At 35.6% G+C, this 23,276-nt stretch overlaps 2 protein-coding genes across 6 annotated transcripts in view; both read right to left on the reverse strand.

The window, feature by feature from the left end:
* Positions 1-2,001: 2,001 nt before the first annotated feature.
* LOC113115185 (vacuole membrane protein 1-like) lies at positions 2,002-12,541 on the reverse strand. Of its 2 annotated transcripts, none has more exons than XM_026282584.1 (12): positions 12,425-12,541; positions 11,637-11,738; positions 11,191-11,323; positions 10,682-10,772; positions 10,375-10,485; positions 8,275-8,442; positions 7,124-7,255; positions 6,266-6,346; positions 5,813-5,929; positions 5,382-5,443; positions 3,438-3,540; positions 2,002-2,890 (listed from the first exon to the last, which is right to left on the reverse strand). In XM_026282584.1, the coding sequence occupies exons 2-12, from the start codon at positions 11,713-11,715 to the stop codon at positions 2,747-2,749; spliced, it is 1,221 nt and encodes a 406-aa protein (XP_026138369.1). In that variant the 5' UTR covers positions 11,716-11,738; positions 12,425-12,541; the 3' UTR covers positions 2,002-2,746. The 2 variants fall into 2 exon arrangements, with proteins under 2 accessions (XP_026138369.1, XP_026138370.1); XM_026282585.1 differs by lacking the exon at positions 12,425-12,541 and adding an exon at positions 12,176-12,410.
* Positions 12,542-13,229: 688 nt separating this feature from the next.
* LOC113115183 (clathrin heavy chain 1-like) overlaps positions 13,230-23,276 on the reverse strand; it is a 30,482-nt gene continuing 20,435 nt past the window's right edge. For 2 of the 4 annotated variants that reach the window (XM_026282579.1, XM_026282578.1), the window contains 9 exons: positions 22,621-22,788; positions 22,180-22,329; positions 21,951-22,082; positions 21,760-21,870; positions 21,487-21,657; positions 20,676-20,897; positions 19,196-19,216; positions 15,327-15,402; positions 13,230-14,328 (listed from right to left, as the gene is read on the reverse strand). In XM_026282579.1, coding sequence (XP_026138364.1) covers positions 14,198-14,328; positions 15,327-15,402; positions 19,196-19,216; positions 20,676-20,897; positions 21,487-21,657; positions 21,760-21,870; positions 21,951-22,082; positions 22,180-22,329; positions 22,621-22,788 — 1,182 coding nt within the window. In that variant the 3' untranslated portion in view covers positions 13,230-14,197. The remainder of the gene's footprint in view (positions 14,329-15,326; positions 15,403-19,195; positions 19,217-20,675; positions 20,898-21,486; positions 21,658-21,759; positions 21,871-21,950; positions 22,083-22,179; positions 22,330-22,620; positions 22,789-23,276) is intronic. The other 2 variants (XM_026282581.1, XM_026282580.1) reach the window with 1 other exon arrangement.

Raw genomic sequence — 23,276 nt, forward strand, 5'->3', positions numbered from 1 at the left:
TAATTATTTTTAAACAATTCCATGTTTGGAATCTCTGAAGAGGATTTTCTGGACAGTTTTACAGCACTAGAACAGCCACACACACCTCTGATTTACCGGATCACACACCGCTCATCATAAAGTGACAATATTGATTTCATATGATGTGCCTTTCCTGCCACTGGAGATATTTGTTAAAATAGGGCAGTTAAATGCACCATTTTGGCATACAGTTATTTATTTTTGTCTTTCAAATCTGTTAATATATATATATTTTCTGTATGCTTTGGAAATGATAATGAAATAAAGGTTTGTAATCTCGCTATATAAAGTAATCGTCATTTCTTCTCCTTTCATCTGTTTCAGACATTTTAAATTTAATTATGACCATCAGGGCAAATACTGAATGTGAATACGAAGACATATCATCAGAGATGCCAAGAAAAAAACTATTCACTTTATTAGATCATTGTACATATCTCAAGTAAGCACAGACCCCACCAAAACAATCTCTGAACTGTGAATTAAATATATAAATGTCTGCAGATGTTAGGTTTGGTAAGGACTGCTAACATGATTGGATGCATGTCAATCTTTTTGCGTTTTTGTTTCTACCTACACTACTTCACCATTGGTCCAACCTTAATTTTATGAAGCTATTTTTTTGTGTGTGAAGAAAACAAATACTCCCATGAACATGTGTCGAAGACATACAGGGACAAGAAGAAATTGTTCCTTTTCTTTCCTTGTGTACAAAATGCATTGTCAGAGCTTCATAAAATGACATTTGAACCACAGATGTTACATGGACTATTTTACAGATGTGCTTACCACCTTTCTGGGCATTTTATTTTTCTGTTGTGCTGGTGATGCAGGATCAGAAAGCTCTCGGATTTCATCAAAAATATTTGTGTTATGAAAATAAACGAAGGTCTTAGGGGTTTGGAACGACATGAGGGTAATCACAGTATTTTCGTTTGTGGGTGAACTGTCCCTTTAAGAAGTTATTGTGTTTTACTTTTAACAGTCTATGTTATAATTATCAATTGGGTTTTTAGCAAATACAGAAAATGGAATCTGCGCATACAGCTAGAAAATGAAGGACGATTCATGTTACAATAATTGCCCACAACAAAAGCTCCGTTTGAAAGCCTCAGAAAACCCCTCAAAACAATGATGCAATTGAGTGTGCACTCAACAAGTGTTGTTTATAAAGCACCGCATCTAACCGTCATGCTTTGCTGCCTAAAGTTTTACCTTACAATATATTCTCTTAAACTAAATCTAATTATGCCTAAATGTTTAACATTTAACATAGCAAAACGCATGCAAGAAGGAACCAGAGTTTATTGTGAACAGCAGCGTTTTAAAAAACCAACTGAACTATGGAAATAACATTTTTTCGCTTAAATAAACAACTTAATCTAATGAGAAAATGGCAACCAGATATTACCTATTACAGATTAATAGACACACAAAAAAAAAGTTAAAAGGAAAAAAGCAAAACGCTTCAGCCTAAACATGTCTATCTACTTAATAAACTAGAAAAAAAATCATTAGCTATTCAGATCCACTGAACACTGCAGAACACAAACATTAGTCAGTAGCCTAAATAGTTCATGTAAATATTAACATCACACAATTCAGCCTAAAAAAAAAATGCAGATGATGATGACAAAGCCCAAAATTTCAGGCAGCCTATTAGACTGATATTGCCATATGACTTCCAGCCAACACCAGTCTGATAAGCTACCTGACAGAATGGGACACTTATGACTCAATGTGCACAACACACTGAAAAAGGACACTTCTTATAAGTTATATACATGTGAATAGACAGAAAAATAGATGGATGATAGACAGACACTTATAATAATAGACAGACAGATAGATAGCTTCCACATACCTTTTTTTAAGACCGCATCCTCCAACTTCTGTCATCCATCGGTCTGAACCCAGAGAACCGATTATTCATTATGTATTTTTCTTTTTAAATGTAAAATGCAAATATAACACAACAGATGTATTAATGAATTTAATGTCAAACAAATTATGTGACAATAGTTCTGTGGGAAATCATAATTAACTACACAAATGCTTCAGCCCAAAATAAGAGGAAAGTATGGATCAACTTATAGTTTTAGTTCAAAATGCACAAACATATGCAAATATTACGTCTTAATTTTCTTGGGTTAAAATTCACATCCACTAGTTTGAGACATCTTGGTTTAAGACCAGAGAATAAACATCGTGTGCGTATAGTAAAAACATTATTTTACAAGATGTGCAAACCATTTAGATGATCCCACGATGATCGGAGTTGATATTGCTATCCTCTTTAAACATTTAAAGAAATACAAAATGACATCAATATCGATTAAAAAAAAAACTATCCCTGAAATTCCAATCACAAAACAGACTCCCCCATCCATACCTGTATGTTAGAAATTAAATAAATCAATCTATTGATTAAGAACTTTATACACTTCAATGGAAGCATGACCTCCAAATGTTGCATAAGGCATTGCAACAAAGTCGGACTCCACACAGCCTGTTAGTTAGACTGCCTTGGTTCTGTACATGTTAAATCTGGTTTTAAATAGCCGAGCACACTACGGACAAAGGAAGAGGGACTCCACACGACTAAAGGGATCTCAATGAACGTTAACATACAGAAGCGCACATAAATCAGTGCTCATGTAGCAGTTTTAGCTTAAATATTTCATAGGTTCCAAACGGGAGCGTGAGATGGTTTTCTGCGAGTCCGTCATTTCGTTTTCTCTTCCGAGTACTTCTTCTGCTGGAGACGCTTGGCGTAGCTCTGCGCCATGGAGTTAATGATGGACAGAATAAAATAGAACACCATGACCAGCACCACTTTTTCAAACACCCACGAGAGCCAGCTTTCACCCTGCAGAAAGAAAAAAAATTATACAAATTATATATAAATAATACATCATTATAAAAAAGACTTTTGGGCCACATTAAATTTCTTTCATATTTTTAGAAGCAAGGAATTTCTCAAAAAAAAAAAATTAATAAAGAGAATAACTTACAGATTTTGTGGCCAAATTAAATGTGTCTTTCATATGTTCATACATTTTTAATCAAGAAATTTAAGATTTTGTAAAAAAAAAAAAAAAAAAAAAAGATCAGATTTACTAAATTAAGGTTTGGGGCTACATTATATTTCTATTTTTATTATATTTCTCATTTGAAAACATTACTTAATGAATCATAATTAATGAAGATTACATTTTTAGAATAAAAAAACACATAATTAGAAAAAATACATAAGATATAGATCGATAGTTAAGATAAGAAATGAAATCATTAAATCAAATCACAATTCCTTACGATTTTTGGGCCAAATTAAATTAGCCTTTAATGTTTCTAGAATTACATAAAGGTTTCTAAATAAATTGTGAGAATTTATTAGAGTAATAAACCATTCTTACTGCTGGTGCTCCATCGCCCGCTGGGTTATGAAGCTTGGCTCTCTGGGCCTCCAAGTACTCCCTAAAAGGTTTCTGAAGAGATGCTCCGATTCCAGGGATAATGCTGTCAGAAAAAAACAAAGTTATGATTAGCAAAGCCTTACCAGTAACCGAAACCGCCAGCAGTCCACATCAGCCTTCCTTCACTGAAGCCCCCAGTACAATGAGACCGAAGCTCTCTGAACCCTCACTTATAGCAGCCAGGCTTCTGTAGGAACTGCTCGAATGCAATTAATGAGGAAGTGACTCAATATCGTGTCATCACTGCGAACCGCCCAGTTCTGGGTGGGTGTGAATGTCACTGAAACCAAGCCATCATGTAAGATCAATTATAATACTTCTGCACCACATATCTTCAGTTTCAGATGCAATTCTCATATCTTTATTACATCGAATACTATTGAAAGGAACCACAATATAAAGTCTGAACGTTGCTGGTCTTGGTCACATGACCTCACCACAAGAAAACTCCTGGTTGGTGATTAACAACCTCAAGTTTGAGCGGCATCTCGCCCAAATCATGATGAAACATGCTGACTGCATTCTTAAATGGTAATTATGAAGTGCTTTCGATGTGGCTTGATTATAAAGCTACAATTGTCAGGCCTCATTCAGAGATGAATAGTAGATTTCCAACATGGAGACCACATCTCCACTTTTGAGTCACTCTGCTACATCATCTCAATTCTGACTGCATCCCCTGCTAAACTCACAGACATCACCATAAATGGTGAAGATTCCTCATGCTTACTAATAAGTGGCTTTAGTGTGTGATGCAAATGTAGTGTTGGTGTATCTCAAGGTCTCAATTCAACCTACAATCAAATGAAAAGCATTACAAAAGATGATCAGGAACCATTTTAATAGTCAACTACAGGTTTATTTTTTTAAATGGCAATTAAGCACATTTTCCCTCGCCCAAGGCTTGACACATAAATAGTAATGGTTTTAAAATAGGATCGATTTACACAACATCATTTCCTCTCTTTCTGATTTTTAGGTAAAATGTGACCTGGACGGATTGAGCAGTCTAGAGGAACAGAAACTTTAAGCATTTCTATAGATGATTCAGACTAAACAATGCTAAGAATGAGACTGTGTGAAAGGGGTTCGTAGGCAAGCATTAAAAAAAGCTGGCCACAGCTCATGAAAGTTCTTTGAACCCTGCTAGATCCTTTTTTTGTTTCCTTTTTTTTGCATTTACATGTCACAATGACATTCACAAAGAAATTCATCTTGTATTTCCATCTATACACTACCATTCATAATTTTATTTTTATTTTTTATGTTTTTAAAACAAAACAAAAAAAAAGTGCTTATGCACACCAAGGCTGGATTCATTAGATGATAAAATGCAATAATATTCTGAAATATTATTACAATTTTAAAAAGCTGTTTTATATTTGAATATATTTTAAAAAGTAATTTATATCTGTGTGGCAAAGCTGAATTTTTAGCATCATTACTCCAGTCTTCAGTGTCACACGATTCTTCAGAAATCAGTCTAATATAATAATTTTTCTTAAATATATACACATGCATGTGTATTTATATATACATAATAAATATACATAGTACACACTATTTTTGGCTGCAAGTAATCGCTATTAATCATTTGACAGCGCTAATTAAATTCTTAAAAAAAAAAAAGAAATCTTGCTGACCTCAAAACTTGACGTTAGTTTAGGAGATATATACATATATAAATAATATATATAGTGCAAAATTTTATGATTAAATTTGCTTTGATGAAGCCAAAAGCAAACAAATCATTCTTCAGAATGTGGACAACTAGTATAATTTCATGCATTCTTGATTCATGAAGCTACTGTTTATTCGCTATAAATGTTTACTGTTGTTTACACAGGGTGTCCATATTCATCTCACGCTGGTGTCGTTACTCACCCGATCAGAGAGACCATCTGCTCCACTATGTGCTTGCTGAATGTTATGATAACAAATAGTTTCTGTAGAGAAGCAAAAAGCAGATAAACATGGTCAGACAATGAATCAACGGCACGTTCCTCAAGGCGGCGGCTGCATGCAGCAGATCGAGTGTTATGTGTCTTTAGGAGACAGTGAGACAATAACGCTGTGATGAGACACATGACACCCGGTGAGATCACAGACTCGCTCATGCTCATGATTCAATCATTTGGATGAAATAAGCAGACCAGAAGACATCAAATGCACCGCTGTGTAGAATCTGCTTAGTCAATAGGAGCTACATGCAAAGGTGTGTCTTTGATGATCTAGTGCCTGCAGTCTGTTTTATGACTCACTCAAAAAGCATAAAGCAAAAGTGTTTAATAAATATGTAACATTGGTTTTCATACCTGAATGTGCATCTTAATAATGGCCTTTCCAATGAGAGTCGCTCCAAAGAAGGTCCAGAATGGAATCAGGAAATGACCACAGGTGATTCCAGCCAGGTCAAACAAGGGATTTGGGATCTGAGAAACATTGGAAGCATTGGTGAACACTGGAAGATAATATACTGGAAAATCAATGTGAAACTCAGAACCAAGTATTCAAGTATTACATTAAACTCAGTGAACACACTACATTAACTGCTTATTCACAGTGGATGTGTTACTGTAAACCATTTACACTGGAAATCTGTAATTATGAAATACGCAAAAATAAAGAGGTTTTTATATATATATATATAAGGATAGAGGTAAGTAAATGAAGAGACATACTCCATTCATAATATCTCAAAAATAAAATAAAACTTAAAACAAACAAAAAACCTGGAAACAATTTTTTTTTTCAAGAAAGTTACTTACAGAGGCACAAGCTAGAATTCCAAAAAATCCCACTTTCTGCACCATGTTTTGCACTGCAAGTTTGGCTCTCGTCGCAAAATCCTGTAAGAAATTTGACAAAGAAAAAAAAACCTTAGATATCTGGGCTTGACATGGACAATTGATTGTAGGATTCACCAATCTACATGACTTCTTACAACTGCTATTTACAATTTACTTTATATTATTTGAAACAGTTTATTTTAAAACTAAAATCATCAAAAATATTAAATGATTAGGAACTATTTGTATTTTTATATATATATATATATATATATATATATATATATATATATATATATATATATATATATATATATATATATATTTATATATATAATAACTTGTGTATAATTATGCAAAATAAATAAAAAATTCTGCCATTTTGCTGATTAATCACTAAACTCTGGGCTAAAATGCACCATATTAAAGCACTCCAATTAAAAAACAAATTCTAAAAGGTAGACCATGTGGGGTCCACTTAGACACTAAGAGGCTGTGATTAAAGAGAAGCTCTACTTCTGAGTCACCCGCTGCTCAAAGGGTTTACTGGAAATCAGGGGAGAGCCCTTCCAAGAAATCATGTGACCCATAAGTGAACCACAATAGTGAGGGCTCATGGGAATAAGACACTGGGACACCTGCCACTAACAGGATACAGTATCAGCTGCATCATGGGGGGCATCACTGTCGGCTTCATCAAGGCATGAGCAATGGAAGGAAATGGTTAGTTAAGCTCTGAACATCGACCGGAGCTCCTAATGATGATCAAAAGGAGCTGCTGCCTGTGTGAAGGTGGAGGTTCAGACATGCGGGTCCAGTATGAGATGAAATCCTGACCTGTGCGCTCTGTGCCTGCTCCAGCATCTCCTCAAATTCCTCATAGTCTTCATCATCAGGATCTGCTCCAGACAGCCGTGCCGCCCGTGCCATGAAGTAAGGGGGCAGCTCTCCAATAGCCGTGCCCGCACCCTGCAAACACAGTCACAAATGATGAGCCTAATGGGGACAACATGGGATTCATCGAAGGTTTCTGAGAACATAGGCATACATGTAATAGACTTTCACAGTTTATAGTTTAAACTTGAAATATGAATTTATGTAAAATGATGTCAAAAAGGATCAAAACATGAGATTGACTCTGATAATCAAACGCAAAGGATTTGCAGAAACCAACGTTTTAAATAGTGCAAACTTAAATTGAAAAGTTGATGCAAAGCATTGTTAGCAAATGTTTCTAATAATTACTTAACATTTAAATGAGGATAAACATTTAACATTTAAATGAGGATAAACATTTAACATTTAAATGAGGAGGTATAATTCATTATTAAAGTATATAAGAAATACAATAATTATGAATGTTCCAAATTATTAATATTATACTTCCAAATTGCATTAATATTTACTTGTAATGTAAATTAGTAATTTAGAATATATAAATTTACATTACTCTTATATACACATTGAAAAATAAATAAATATTATATATAGTCATGATTAATCACATTCAAAATAAAAGGTTTACACATATACAAGGTATGCACATGTATTTATTTTAATTAAATTATACACACACTTACTATATTTAAATTACAAATATTATATAATAACTTAGTATATTTATATTTTAAAAATGTATATTATCAATTATAAATCTACATTTACAAAATATTATAAATTATTGTAATATATAAATGTAAATATATAAACTAGATTTACATTTCAATATTAAAATAATTAAATATCCTTACTAATTCTAAACATTCTACTTAATGTTTTACAATGTGTGTATATATATATATATATATATATATATTTTTTTTTTTTTAAACAGAGGTAGTGACATCATACTCGTTCCATGGTTTGAAATAAGTCCACAACATTTAGTGTGATCGCTTTTTACACTTGGCAGGAGTTTGGACTTTCAAGAGTGCCTTCAGTGAGCAGCTTTAGTACTTGAGGGAAGACTGCGCTGTGAAAACACTCACCCACATGCAGGCCTCCAGGCGAACCTTCGACATGATGGTCCATAATGAGATGCTCTCCTGTAGGACCTCCTCCTCTGGACAAACTATCTGGGCTGGGTAGGGCGGCTCGGGGAAACTCACAGAGCCACATTCATATGCAGCCAGGGTGACAGAAGCTATGTGCGGACCCTGGAGGAAATGATGCAGTCACATGTTTACAGACTGAAATAATACTTCACATGAGCATGAACATTTCTTTTCCATGAGCGCTGTCACATGCACAGCTTGATACATTTCTAAGGCTAGTACCTCACAATTAAAATAAACAATTGTTCACTTGTGGTTCAAATGCAACAGCAAAAGACTTGTGACATCAATGCAGCACGACGGAAAAACCGCAACACCTACTGAATGACAATTCATTTGCTAAGTGAAAACAGACATTGATGTCATTCATTCCCACAGTCGGTCTGTTCGTGGGAGACGATACGTGGGAGAGGAGACTGGACGATATACCATGTCTAGCATTTTTAACCTCTGATTAATCTTGCATAACCAAAGGAGGCAAGAATGACTCAGGTGGTACCATTCAGTGGACAGATCCATCCGAATCAACCTTAACCCAACAGAAAATACCATGCAGATGCAGCAAGTGATACAGAAACTTTTATTTTCTCACTTCAAACGGTGCTTTATGATGACCATGTCTGTTAAACCTAAACCCAGTCTAAATACTGATGTTAGTCTTATGTCACTCTGCTGACTGTTGGGATCTTTACAGGCAGAGGTGATGCGAGCCAGAGTCAGGAACATTTTTTTAGTCATTTTCAAGGGAATTAGCTCATGACGGTGTCAATGCAAAGAGCCTAATACAGCAACTGTTTTATCTGGTTACTCACTGCAACTGAGTTTATTTCCCAGGCACTGAAACCTGACACAAGCCACTTCCCAAACTCAATCATTAGATGCAGACGATGAGAACCTGCTTGTTTTGACAGGCTGGTTTCCTTATATTAAGGTTTAAAACAGGGCTTCTGGTGCCAAAGACCCACCAAAAATGAAGTTTTTATTCAGCAAGCATGCATCAAAGTGATCAAAAGTAACAGGACTTTATAATGTTACAATAAATTATTTCAAATAAACACTGTTCTGTTTAACTTTCCCTTAATTAAGAATCCTGAAAAAAACTAGTTTCCACAAAATTATGAACCAGCTTAACAGTTTTTGACACTGATACTAATATGAAATGTTTCTTGTGCAGTAAATCAGCCAATTACAATGATTTCTGAAGGAACATGTGACACTAAAGACTGGAGGAGTGATGCTGAAAATTCAGCTTTGCAACACAGGAATAAATTACACTTAAAAGAAAATTTAAATAGAAATGTTATTTTAAAATTGAATAATTGATAATTTTACCAACCCCAAGAGGAAAAAATAATAAAGTACTATATAAAAAATACATTCTTCCTAAAGATAGGTGTATAAACCTAAAAAGAAGTCTTTATCATTATGACTGACCGTGACTGCCCTAAAAAAAATAAAAATAATTATAATTATTTTGTGTGCGCTTTTTTCTCTCTATAGTTTTTGTTCTTTACAAATTCAAAAAGATTTAAAAAATAATAATTTGAAGTGTGGAAAAATGTTAATCTTTGTACAAAAGTCTTGAGGTGAAACGTTGCACATATTTGCACTTTCACATCCCATTCTTTCACAATGCCGCCCATGCAAAACAAACGGAGCACAAAGTACTAGAGTTCTCTGGTGACAGAGAAGGGGTTTGACTTTCACCAGAGCCAGTGGAAGTGGACACACCGACCACGGTCTCGCAGTTCAGTCTGAAACTGCTGAAAGATCTGATTACGAGATTTTAAATTAAAAATCAGAGAAGCAGAGGAGCACATGCTCTGTCACACTATTAATATACTCCAGTGGAACAGAGCACACATACACTTCGCTTTTGACAGAGGGTCCCACAAGGCCCCTGACAGTTAATTAAGGTGACTGTACCATAAGTAAGACGCCATGAGATGTGTTTCAGACCATGTTTGTAACCATCGAGGTCATATAAATGTATGTATTTACATATATAGAGTGGTCCAGTATAAGAATCCTTACCAGGTACAAAAGGAAAGTGTGCAGTCCAGTGCCAAGACCAACCGAAGACAAAATACCCAGGCCTACCCAGTAGGCACACCACAGGAACTTCTTCTCCAGGTACTGTACATACTACAAACAACACAAACACTAAGTTCATAAAGAATCAAGACACTTCAGAGTAATGAATTCTCTTAAAGGCTACCTTCCAGAGGCTACCTTCTTTAGCAAGAAACTAATCTTAAAGAAGTGTTACAATAATTCAATGACATTAACAATACAGCAATTCTGATGACAACAAAAATGCTGTAGAAGCCCCTGAGCTCACCTCTTGATGTTCTCCTTCTACTGAGTAAGCCACTGAGAAAAGTGAAAAAAGGACTACAGTCAAAAATACCACACCTCTTCTCTGCCAAAGCCTGCAAAATAAATTAATAAATAAACAAATAGCCACTGTATACTGATCTGTACTATTACAAGTAGATTTGATTGCATTACTAAAAGGTGGATCTGATTATATGTATGACCTTAAATGAGCCCTACAGTTCAAAAGTTTTGAGTCAAAAGATTTTTTATTTCCATTTTAAAGTCTTGTGCTCATCAAGTATGCATTTATTTGATTGTGATATATATATATATATATATATATATATATATATATATATATATATATATATATATATATATATATATATATATATATATATATATATATAGCCAAGATAGGAAATCAATTTACCATACAAGGACAGACACAAGGACAAATAATTTTGTTAAACTTCCCACAAACCATATATAAAAGACACTTAAAAATTGAGTGCACACTAAATTTCTTACTTCCACGTCCACTCTTTCAGGGTAATGAGGGTTTCTATGCAGAAATACTGTAGTGTGGTAAAAGGCCTCTTCCACAGCACTAAAGAGAGACGCTCTTCCCGGTCCAGCTGCTTTCTCTCTCTCAGAGATGAATCTGTGGGTACAATACACATGCTTTTATAATACGATTAAATTATTATTATTATTTTTTTAAAACATGCAAAACATCTATTGGTGAGCAAGTGATGCTAAATTGGCCTGAGGGTTAGGGTGAGTTCACATTTTAAGGTGAACTATTTCTTTAAGATCAGTGATGACAGATCAATCTATCAGTGACCAGGTTATGTCCGTTTATCTCCACGGGACGTTTTATCTCTGGTCCTGACCCTTGATCAGCTCAGCTGAGGGTGACGCTGTGACTGCCAGCAGGTAATTGATTAAATCAGCTTTCCATCAGCTTAACGAACCTGTAGAACTGCCGTTCTGCTTGTCTTTAGGGTTTTGTCTTTTCTGTGGCTGTTCACATTCTGCTCCATTTGCAGCCATCTCCCACTACTGTTCACAGACACCTGCACACAGAAAACACACTCTGTAAAGTCATCATAAATGACAGCCGCTGAAACATGACTCACTGAGCTCTTGGGAAGTTTGCTGAAGGCTGAAAAACAAGTTTTGATGGTGGTTTGTCCTCTTAAGAAAACCTTGAGTGTGCTAATAGTTAGTCTTTAGGGAATAAATGTTGATTAAAAATAAATAATTAACATTTTTTTTTTTATCTGATGATCACAAAGACCATTACAATCATTAAAGCTAACAAATTTTGATGTATCTAGTACAAGTATATTCATTTGTTTCCATCACAGGACTCTTGATGTCAGTATAGGTTGAACTATGACCTTAACTAGCACTAGCACCAACTGAGCTATAACTTCATAGCAGAACATTAACCATCTGATCAAATAGGATTATAGTATATGGACATTTTTAACACATGTTGGGTAATTACCAGTTATTATAAATTAACAAAATCCCATTTCCAGATTCTATTTACAGGTTACATTTAATTCAAACCGTCCATGTGTGTGATGAACCGGCAAGAATTAGCTGTCTATATTAGCTTCGTGTCCACTATCGCGGTTTATATTAGATTTCAGACCCAGCGTCGATTATATAATGATATTCACATACTTTAAGACTAAAAAGAGAGAGAATAGACCTAACAGAGGTAATGTAAAGTGAAGCGACACAGTCATACCTTTAACTCTTCCGTTCTGACAGCAGCAATAAGCGACAACAGCCACCGGAAATGACTCACGTTTAGCGAGAACGGTGACGTCTTTTCAAAATAAAAGACTCGGAGAGACCTACTGCCTGCTAACTGGCATCTGTCGCTAAAATTAAGCGAGCTTTAGTTTGGCTTGAAAACATTTTCACCATGCTCTCAATATTATATAACGTTTGTGAATTTTAATTTAGGAAGTCGCACAGCAGCTTCGCCATATGGCTTGGGGACTGTCGATGACAAAAAATAGAAAAGCTATTTTAGGATGAACCAGGCGGACATTTATTCTGCCACATGCGTATCCGGGATCAGAATATCTGACTTCTCCAGAATTTCTTGCGTACTATCGAATGACTGAAGGAAATTCATGACCTTTCCCGTGTCCACATTTATACACGTCTAAAATATGTAGAATAAAAAAAAATAATAATAATAAATCCAGCCTTTTCTCTTATAGACTGATACAAGTGAACATGTTTACAAATATACATTTCTGATTCTTCCACATTTTAAAGTTTTAGATTAAATGTGTGTAAAATGTTACATTACAGCAGTAGCCCTATTTATTTTTTTAATTTATGGCTAACTGCACAATTGTTTTTCAGTTCCTTCCAATATGACCATCATATAAATTAGCAAATCTAAATAAAAAAAGACCATGTGCACTTTTAATAGCTTGTGTGTCTGCTTTGTAGAAAATAAAGTGGCAAGCTTTCTATGATGGAGAATGGATGGGTTTCATTTTAATCTTTGCCAATTTACAATCAAGCCACCAAAATAATCACAATCCTGTGAATTTATTCCCCAGTTTTCTGAATCTGCAGATCGCACACAAACCTTACAGGTGGACAAAGCATTGGCATCCGTTTGCATATTCATTCTTCTGTACACTACGAATAGAGAGCTAAAACAGCACGACACCTGGAAACACACAAACCTCAATACAAAGAATCGGATGAGTAAACACAGAAGTCAGAAGAATCAATGTATCCCTTGCTCATTTATGGAAATGGATTCACACAAGAAAGAGCACTGTATTCAATACAAGGAAAGGTCACCTGTTACACATGGAGTGAATGAGATGTTAACAACTACGAGGTCGATCGGGGAAACAGGTTTAGGCTAAGGGACATAAAATCATTTACTATATTCATGTCTGTATGCGATTAAAATTTCCATACAGCTACATATTTGTGTAGAATATCAGATTATTACTTAGTGTTAGCTAAATGTACCCATGGATGCATACGTTCATGTTCAAATATCGTTGAACCTTTTTCAGAATATACAGTAATGAAATGCATTAAACAGACTGACAGTGTAAGCTCTTCACATACAATACATCAAAATTAAGAGATTCTACATTAGTTTCGTCTCACAGCAGGGTGCAAATCAGATGCTTCACGACATATTTTAAGGTTAATTGCTCTTCTCGACACTCCACTTACATACACAACCCATGCCCCCTTAAAAAAAAAAAATCAGCTCACAAACAAACAAAAAAAAGTAAAGAAATGCTAGTGATGTAAGTAGCCTTAAATATGGAATGTGAAATAACAAAAATGTGGTCAGATTATTTTCTTTGACAACACAAATAAAAATGAAGTCCTTCATTGCATTTTAAGGAAAATAATTTAAAACTTTTTTTTTTTTTTTTTTTTACTTTATATAACCTTGTGAGTAGACCACAATAAGCCAGTAAGGAACTTAAGGAGCGATGGATGGACAGCTGAGGGCAGGAGGGCTTTACATGCCGTAGCCGAAGCCTGGCTGTGCTGGTTGGCCGTAGCCAGTCGCCGTGGGGTAGCCGTAGCCGTAAGGCTGCTGTGGGGGGACTGCGACGTTGGGGCCTGCAGTGAGCATCAGCTGGGGTGTGCCTGGGAAAAATGAGCAAACACGGAGCATTAATACAAAAACCACCTACCACAGGTTTAGTTTGGGACTGTAAATTATTTTACACCAGACTACTCCGCATTTGTTATGGTGATAGACCAATATATTAGGCATATTCGTTATTTTGAGGTTACTTTTTAATATTTTTGAGTGAAAATATTACATTAATTGTATATGTATATAATATAATGAAATATCAATTTAATTTATACTTGCTAACATAAAAAAAAATACCCAAAAGGTTACTGCACATATACTCATACTCGTATACTTGCTAGCACTAAACAAAAAATAAAACAATAACAAAACCAAAACATTTTATATAATGAGCAAATATCTGGTATATCTGGTACTTTAAGGTTACTGCAAATGTGGAAATTACATAAATTATACATGTGCATTAAATATAAATTTGACTCATACTTGTTAGCATAAAAAAAAACATTTATTTTTAAATGTGAAACAATGAATTTATATTTTGCCATATTTTGTATTTTAAGGTTACTGCAACTATTTTTATAAATGCAAATTAAATAAAAATTACTCTCTTATATTTTGCTATTTCATAGCGTTAAACAACAGGAAAAAAAATCTACATAAAATGTACAAAACATGTAACATGATAAACTAATATATTGTGGCATATTACGTATTTTGAGGTTACAGCAAAAATTTGAGTGAAAATATTACATTAATTATTTATGTGAATTAAATATACATTTCATTCATGCTTGCTAGTATTAAACCAAACAAACAAAAAAAACCAAAAACACAAAATAACAACAAAAATAAACACAAAGACAAAACAATAAGAAATTGTTAAAAGAATAATTATTTTAAATAAAACCTAAAAATAAAATCTAATATATAAAAAAAAACAAATAAGTGCCTTCTAAATATCTTTATTAGCCAAATAAATAACATATTGCTTGATCAATAATTTGAAGCGGAGCTATAAAAAGTTTTTCTATCTTGGTCATACCGTAGACAATGGGTTGTGCCTCTGTGAGCTGTTCTTCCTCTTTCCTCAAAGACTCTGAAGCATCCAACTTGTCAACCTGAATGAAGGAGAGCGAGAAAGGAGGAGAAGAGAGGAACAATGAGGAGAGATAAATACTTTGAAGAAGAATGGGGCAATGACTGATGGATGGGACCATTCATGGGAGATGCATAAAGCCAAGCTTAATACAATGTGCAAACGCTTTCAAAGCAGGTCTTGGGGCACAAGCTTCTTGACAAGGCACTCCATACCCAGTGACAAACACTTCCCATTGAAATAAGCATCCTATCATGTATGTACTACTGGTCTATGCATTTCACATGTAATCATGGTCACTATGGCTTTGTCAGTTCAATCGATAAAGACTTGGTACTACAAAGATGGTCCCCCATACAGTCAGTCAGCATCCTATTAATTATCAATTTATGGTCAGAGGACACTGCTCACTTGATAGGTTCCGTGAAAGATGCTCCTGCGAGAAAAAGAAGTCACTGTGCGAATAACTTACAAAAGACCAATAGATGCCTTACCACCATAAAACAACCAAAACCATAATCTGATATAGATGACAAATAAGCAACTAAAAGACAAGTTACAAAGGTTAGACTGTTCTGGGTGTCTTACCCATCCTTGAATGATTTTAATTATGATTTAAAGCAATAATGCAAATAAAAAGTACAGTTCTGTTATCAATTACTCACCCTCGTGTCATTCCAAATCTATTTTTTTTTTTTTTACTTCAGGTGGAACACAAAAGTAGTCATTTTGAAGAATATTCAAAACATGTAATGAAAGTGAATGGGTTCTGGAGTTGTTGATCTCTGAAAATGCCTAAAAGTTCCATCAATGTGATTTTCAAGTCTTCTATGATAACTTCTGAACTGTCTGGTCATTTTTGGAACATGGCACCATTAGTTTTGTCGTTTTCATATATATGGAAAAGAGCACCTTTGAAATTCTTCAAAATTTCTCCATTTGTGTTTCACAGAAGAAAGTCAGTCATACAGGTTTGGGACATCCTGAGGGTAAATAAATGATTAAGGAATTGTCATTTTTGTGTGAACGATCCCTTTAAATGTTGTATTTGATTTCCGTTCTCTACATAGAGCTGGGTCTCGTTCTTCGTACATCGCCAACTCCGTTAGCTGGATTTGATTGTTGATGATTTGGCAAGATCTTGGATTGGTCTTCGAAGCTTATCCCTGAGTTGCTGTCATACCGACAGGTCTGTAAGATTAAACCTGCTCGGGAGCAGGCTTATGTCATGTAAACAGGAATAGATCGCATCTTTTTATGCAGAATTGATACTTAAAATCTCTCCGCTACCATCACTACTTTATTAGTAGAGCATCCTACTGATACAGTGACAATTTAAAATAATAATCATTTAAAATTGTATTTAAAGATAATATAATAATGTTGTGTAGTCTTTAATACTATAGAGAATTTTAGTCACTGAAAGATTTATTCATCATAAAATAATTACATGCATTAATTTGAACAATAACAGCTATCATGGGAATGACTTGATGGATTGCAGGAGATGCAGATAACATGATCGTGACCCTTAAGAAACCATAATTAATGCGGTCACGTAACAAATCTGTTCAAATATAACATTTATTTGAAATATGAATTGCTAATTACCACATTGAAATAAAAATGTAAAGCCTAGTAAAGCCTGTACAAATAATAGAAGTCGTGAATCTAAATAATTGGGAATCGTACAATTTTTTAAATAACATTTTCATTGATCTATTATAACTTTTATGTAGTTTTGTTCTTTTGGCTGTTTCCTTATAAAAGTCCAGAAATTTGTCAAGTTTTTCGTCAGGTGTCTTTTTTAATTATATGATGTCATTACGTTGCTGTCTTGCCGCCAGCCAATCGCTGAACTGCTGATCGTGGTTTCGAGTATCGACACACAACCCCCTTTAAACCAAACCATGAACGCACAATTATCTCAGATAATTCAATCCAGCCAGACTAATCATCAACAACAGGTGCCTTCGAAGAACAGAGCCCTGGGGCCAGTTCTTCGTACGTCGCTAACTCAGTTAGCTGGATTTGATTGTTGACGATTTGGCATGATCTTGGATCGTTTGGTTCTTCGAAGCTCATCCCGGAGCTGCTGTCATAGCAACAGGTCCGTAAGCTTAAACCTGCTGAGGACCAGACTTATGTCACGTAAACAGGATTAGATCGCTTCTTTTTAACCAGAACTGATACTCAAAATGTGTCTGCTACCACCGCTACTTTATTACAAGGGTATCGTACTGATCCAGGGACAATAATTTAAAATAATAATCATTAAAAAAATACTTAAAAATAATATAAAAATGCTGTGTAGTCGATAACAGCCTACTATAGAAACAGCCAGTTTTACTCACTGAAATATTTATTTGTCATAAAATTATTACTTCATAATTGTATTAGAGTCTTACACACATGCTATACAGATAATAGAGTTGTGCATTATTTTGAGTGATGACTGCTATTATAAGAGCGCAGGAGATGCAGATAACATGATATTGACCCTTAAGAAACTTTCATTAATGCTGTCATGTAACAAATCTGTCCAAATATAAAATGAAATGAATAGATAATTTCTACATTGAAATAAAAATGTAAAGACTGCACAACTATCATAAATTGCTAATCTAAATAATTGGGAATCATGAAAAAAATTCTAATAAAATAAAAACATGCATCTATTATCTGTTTCATGTATCTATTATAACATTTATGTAGTTTTGTTCGCTCGGCTGTTTCCTTATAAAAGTACAGAAATTTGTCAAATTTTTCGTCGGGTGTCGTTTTAAATTATATGACGTCATTACCTTGCCGTCTTGCAATCGCTGCACTGCTGATCATGGTTTCGAGTATCGATACATATCCCCTTTTAAGACAACACATGAACGAGCAAATATCTCAGATAACGCAATCCAGCGATACTAATCATACACGACAGGTGTGTTCGAAGAACCCAGTTAGCCGGATCATGATTAGCACGATGATATCATCTTGTATGTGTCATTTGATCTCAGATGTAATAAGCGACGTACGAAGAACGGGCCCCAGATGTCAACTTTTAAACATTCGAGTATTATTCTGTTGAGCAGGCTTAAAGAGATTGGAAGGATCGAAGTTTCGTTGAGAGGAAGAAATCATGCCACAGGTGTAGTTTGTTATTCCCATGTTAAAAAGAGTGCATGAGAGAAAGTAAGAGTGAAGGTGTGACGGGGTGAGAGATGGGTTAAACAGCCATTCACGGCTTCCAGAGGCAGGCAAAACAAACAGCTACGATCCCTGACCTTTTAAGGTTGCTACTAACACGTTAAAACACATGCTTGTGAAGTATCTACAGCATACAATGGTTTTAGTTCTGTGAAGGACCACACTTTCTCATTGCTGTCGATAGATTGCAGCTTGAAAACAGATCAAGCAACCATGCAACTCTTAGTTTAATGCTAGTATTAAGTATGAAAATGTGGTCACTTCATTTTGCCGTTATCTCATTTTGAACCTAATTACCTAAAAATCAGTCTACAACAGAATTGGCTGATGAACTTTAACAATTCGTTTTTTTTTTATTCAAATAGTCTAGTTGGCAATAAATGCAATTCCAGTTTCATTGCATTCATCAGCAAATTCCAGCTTTCTGAAGAGGCCAACCACAGCGTCTGGCAAACGGATGATCAGTAATCTAGAAGAAACTCAAGGAAAGTCTAGTTAAGGTATCTATTTAAAAGCAGCAGAGTGACATGGGAGGGAAAAACTCATGCAGATTCTTCAAGGTTTCAGTCTTCCAAACTACAAGGGTTAAAGATGGAATAAGAGTGAACCTTCACCTTTTCCGTAATTGCATCAACCTGAAAGGGAATTTAAGAGTGGCAGCTTAAGAAAAAGCAAACTTAACAGTGCAGCATTGCAAAAAGCAGGTAGAGAACAAAAGCAGCAATCACCAGAAGTGTTCAAAGAAATGAACCGCGGGAAATCAGAGAAGATACAAATCAAATGTCCTCTGTTAATCCACTAGCATTTGTTTTTTTTTGTTTTTTGTCACTTTTTGTTCAAATTATTTAATATTACACAGGGTGACTATAAATCTAAACTTTTGAAAGTGATATAGTTACATTATAAAAATCCTAAAAACCGGCCCACAAGATCCACTTTCCCCGCAGAGTTTAGCTCTAGCCTCAATCAATCACAACTGAGCATGCTAGTCAATGTCTTCAGGATCTTTAGAAAATCTAGCTCGCCGATCAGAAAAAATGCATTAAGTGACCAGGTGTATACAGAACCTTAGGTCAAGGCTCCTCAAATCTGGTCCTGGACGGCCAATGCACTGTAGAGTTTAGCTCCAACCTTAAGGCAGGCAAACACTGTGCGATTTCTTTGTGATTTTGGCAAGGTACCAACTCACACTGTACGAGTAGATCGCTTGCGATGTAAAGCCAAAGCTCACGATTTTTATGCGCTCATTGTACGGTCCGATCGTCGAGTTGCGATATGACTGCTCACACTGTACATGAGGAATCAACCGAATCAACACGTAGGATCCCTCAGAACCCGGATGTTTGTGGCGGTTTCTGAATAAACATGCTTTCCCAGGATAAACGCACTGCTTTGGTGATATGCGCAATTCTGTGTGCTGAAACGTCCCCCCAAAAAAAAGGCATAGACATATCTAGACACGCAGGTGGCTCGGAGGCTGTGGCCAATATGGTTTATCCATTTTGCAACGTGAACCTCTTTTTTTTTATATTTCGTAGCCCTGCTTCAATAGTGCGATACCTCACGAGAGGGGACCAAAATTTCTGATATGTCAGAAAACCATCCGACCAACCGATTGCCGGTCGGGAGAAGTTAATCGCCTCTCGTTTCCCCTTGCACACTGCACGAATACTGCACGACAAATGACGCACTAAAATGCTGAAAATCGGCCCGACCCGAGAAAAAAAAAAAAAAAGTTGCACGAGTCAGAATTCAGCTCAAAATCGGATGAAAATCACACAGTGTATGCCCGGCCTTAATCAAACTCACCTTCCTGTGATTTTATAATGATCCTGAAGACATTGATTAGCATGCTCAGGTGTGTTTGATTAGGGTTAAAGCTAAACTCTGCAGGAAAGTGGATCTCATGGGCCAGATCTGAGGATCTTTGGTTTACACACACGTCGTAGACAGGTTTATAAGATCCATGTCGCACAATTTGACATGTAGTGATCTTATTGGATTGCTAAAATCATACAGTGTGTTATGGGCTTAAAGCATCTACCATCCCAAACTGTGTTCACCATCAGACCCAGAGGATGGATGGAGGCTCACCTTGCTGAGGTATTCCCTCATGACCTGGATGAAGTAGGGCATGGAGAAGTCCATGAGGTTGTGCCTCCAGGCGGTCTCCATGACCACGTCGGGCCTCAGCAGGTCGTAGCAGGTGAACAGGCAGGCAGCAAAACACTCTTTCTTGTCTTCCTGCAAGAACCACTGCAGCAGTTCCTCAGCCAACTCTGTGTCCTTTGACTCTGAAGCATACTGCATTGCGTCCTGCAGAAGAGATACAAGAACAAAGATTCAGTGAACAAGGTCCTGCCAAAAACTGGGCAACATTCTCAGTATGACATCCCATGAGGTTGGGACAGGGCTTTTCAAACTGAAGGAATTTAAGTACTAGGGGGTCCATAGAAAGGTTTAAAGAAAAACTGTGTGTGTATATTAATATAAGTTAAATTACATTAAATTAAGTTTTATAAATAAATTTTATTAATAAGCAAATAAGACTAAATAAATTCAATTAAAATAAGAATTGGATAAAAATAAAACTTGATAATGCAAGTAATAATAGGAGTAAAAAAAATACAATAAGACAAAAATACATTAGATCAATAAGTAAATGAGTAAAATTTGTTTAAATCAAAATAAATATACAATAAGATTAAATAAATAATTCTTATAAAATGTAAAGCTAAAATTTGAAAAAAAAAAAATATTATACTGTGTATATATATATATATATATATATATATATATAATCTATATTAACACCTTTTAAGCTTTGGCATACGAGTCCCTCACATAAGGGTACATAAAATACTTAAAAGCCCTGGTATAAGAGACGGTTGGCTGAAGGTGAGACCTTGTAAAGTTTGTCTTTCTTGCAGAGCTCCACGCTCTGTTTCCAGCGGTTGTTGCCTTTGAACAGGTAGGCGGCGATTCGCCTGAACTCGATGAGTTCGTGCTTCTCTAGGCTCTGAGCCAGAGATATGTTATCAAAGTTATCGTAGGCATCGATGGATGTGCGCAGAGCCTGTGGAGAAAAACACAAAAGACAATAGATCACAAAGCTGCCAACCAAGATATTGCTTTTAAAATTACAGGCTGGTTCCAAAATGGTGCATCTGATATAAACCTGATAATCCTCCTCCATGATGAAGAGATTATTTAGTGCCTCATTTACAGCCTTGTTGTTGTGGTTCTGTACAGACCTCAGGTAGGGTTTCACCAACGACAACTGTTTGACCTGAAAACAACAAATCAAAACATTTGGTTAAATATTGCCAAACGGTGGCTGTAAGGGTTAAGAGAAGTCACACACAGTACCTTGCTGAAGAAGTTGACAGCACGAGTGTGGTCAAGACGCGGGGACAGTACAATCAACAGGTCATTCAGTAACAGCGGTTTGAACTCCAGGTAGAAGTGGGTGGCTTTGTAATACAGCTCAACGTTCGCAACCTAAAACAAGATTCAACAGAAAATAAATACTACCTTTTCAGTCCAAACGAGTGAAAAAAGTTGGACAAAGTCCTAAACCCAAAGTATGTGACAATACCTTGGTTATGATGTCCTTGAACTGGCTCTCCTTCCAGGCATCTGAAGGATGGTTCATCATGGTGATGATGGCGTTGTCATACTCCTCATACTTATCATACAGGAAGACTAGCTCTCCCCACAGGTGAGCCTGCTCTGCTGCCCTCAAAACCTGAACAGACGCATGAACTGTTTCATCAATTTGCTCCATCAGCCAATACATGGAGATGAACCACTGTTTGCTATTTTAATGCTAATTAGTTTGGAAAAAATATAATAGGGGCGCTCCGATCAGGAGTCAACTGTGCAGTGTGCAGCTCACTTATTGTGCAAACGTGATGTGATTTGAAGCCATTTGCGCATTTTAAGAGAATGAGAGCGCACAGTGATGCACTCACACTGTGAATGCAATGTATAAGAACTCCATTTTTATCAATCAACATTTGATTTGAAGCAGACAGACCTTGGGAATGTTGACTCTGGACCAGAAGAGCTCCAGGTGCTCCTTCATCTTCTGTGGTTTGAATTTGGAGTAGAGGATGGCCAGTTCTGTGAACATGCCCATGTGAGCGCGCTCCAGCCCCAGCGCCGCCTCCAGCATGGTGATCAGCTCCTCGAAATAGCCGCGGTCCTGATGGAGAAACCGCAAATATCAGTGCTGCTGGACTCTTAGATGGCCAGACACACTAAGGAGGTTCTTCTTAAACTTTGAATTGGATCATTTTAATAGAGTCCAATTTGGACAACAATTACTATTTTCCATATACTTTACTCTGTTTTGTTTGTAATCCTGTAGTAGGATTTTGTTTATAAAAGCAGTAATTATTAAATTCACAAAGAACAATTTCTAGTCAAAGAAATATTGTAAAATTTAGTGTCGTTATATCACACTATTAACTAGTATTTTATAGTAAATTAGGGCCGTCACTAACAATTATTTTGGTAATTGAGTAATCGGTCGATTATTCTGACTATTAATCGAGTAATCGGATAATTATAATTAATTCTTAGTGGTAATAAAAATTAACAATATACTTTAAAAATGACTTCTAATACAGATATAATAGCAATGAGGCAATAATTAGTTCCAATAAAGTACCAAAAGCAAGTAATCAAAGA

Source organism: Carassius auratus, chromosome 15, assembly GCF_003368295.1.
Source record: "Carassius auratus strain Wakin chromosome 15, ASM336829v1, whole genome shotgun sequence".
Classification (NCBI taxonomy): domain Eukaryota; kingdom Metazoa; phylum Chordata; class Actinopteri; order Cypriniformes; family Cyprinidae; genus Carassius; species Carassius auratus.

Excerpts from the sequence above, each read along its gene's own strand:
- LOC113115185 (XM_026282584.1), bottom strand. The coding sequence starts at position 11,715 with ATGGCTGCAAATGGAGCAGAATGTGAACAGCCACAGAAAAGACAAAAC. Across the intron at positions 11,324-11,636 it reads GCAGAACGGCAGTTCTACAG|ATTCATCTCTGAGAGAGAGA; the intron begins GTTCGTTAAGCT and ends TTGTACCCACAG. Across the intron at positions 3,541-5,381 it reads CAGATGGTCTCTCTGATCGG|CATTATCCCTGGAATCGGAG; the intron begins GTGAGTAACGAC and ends TTTTTCTGACAG.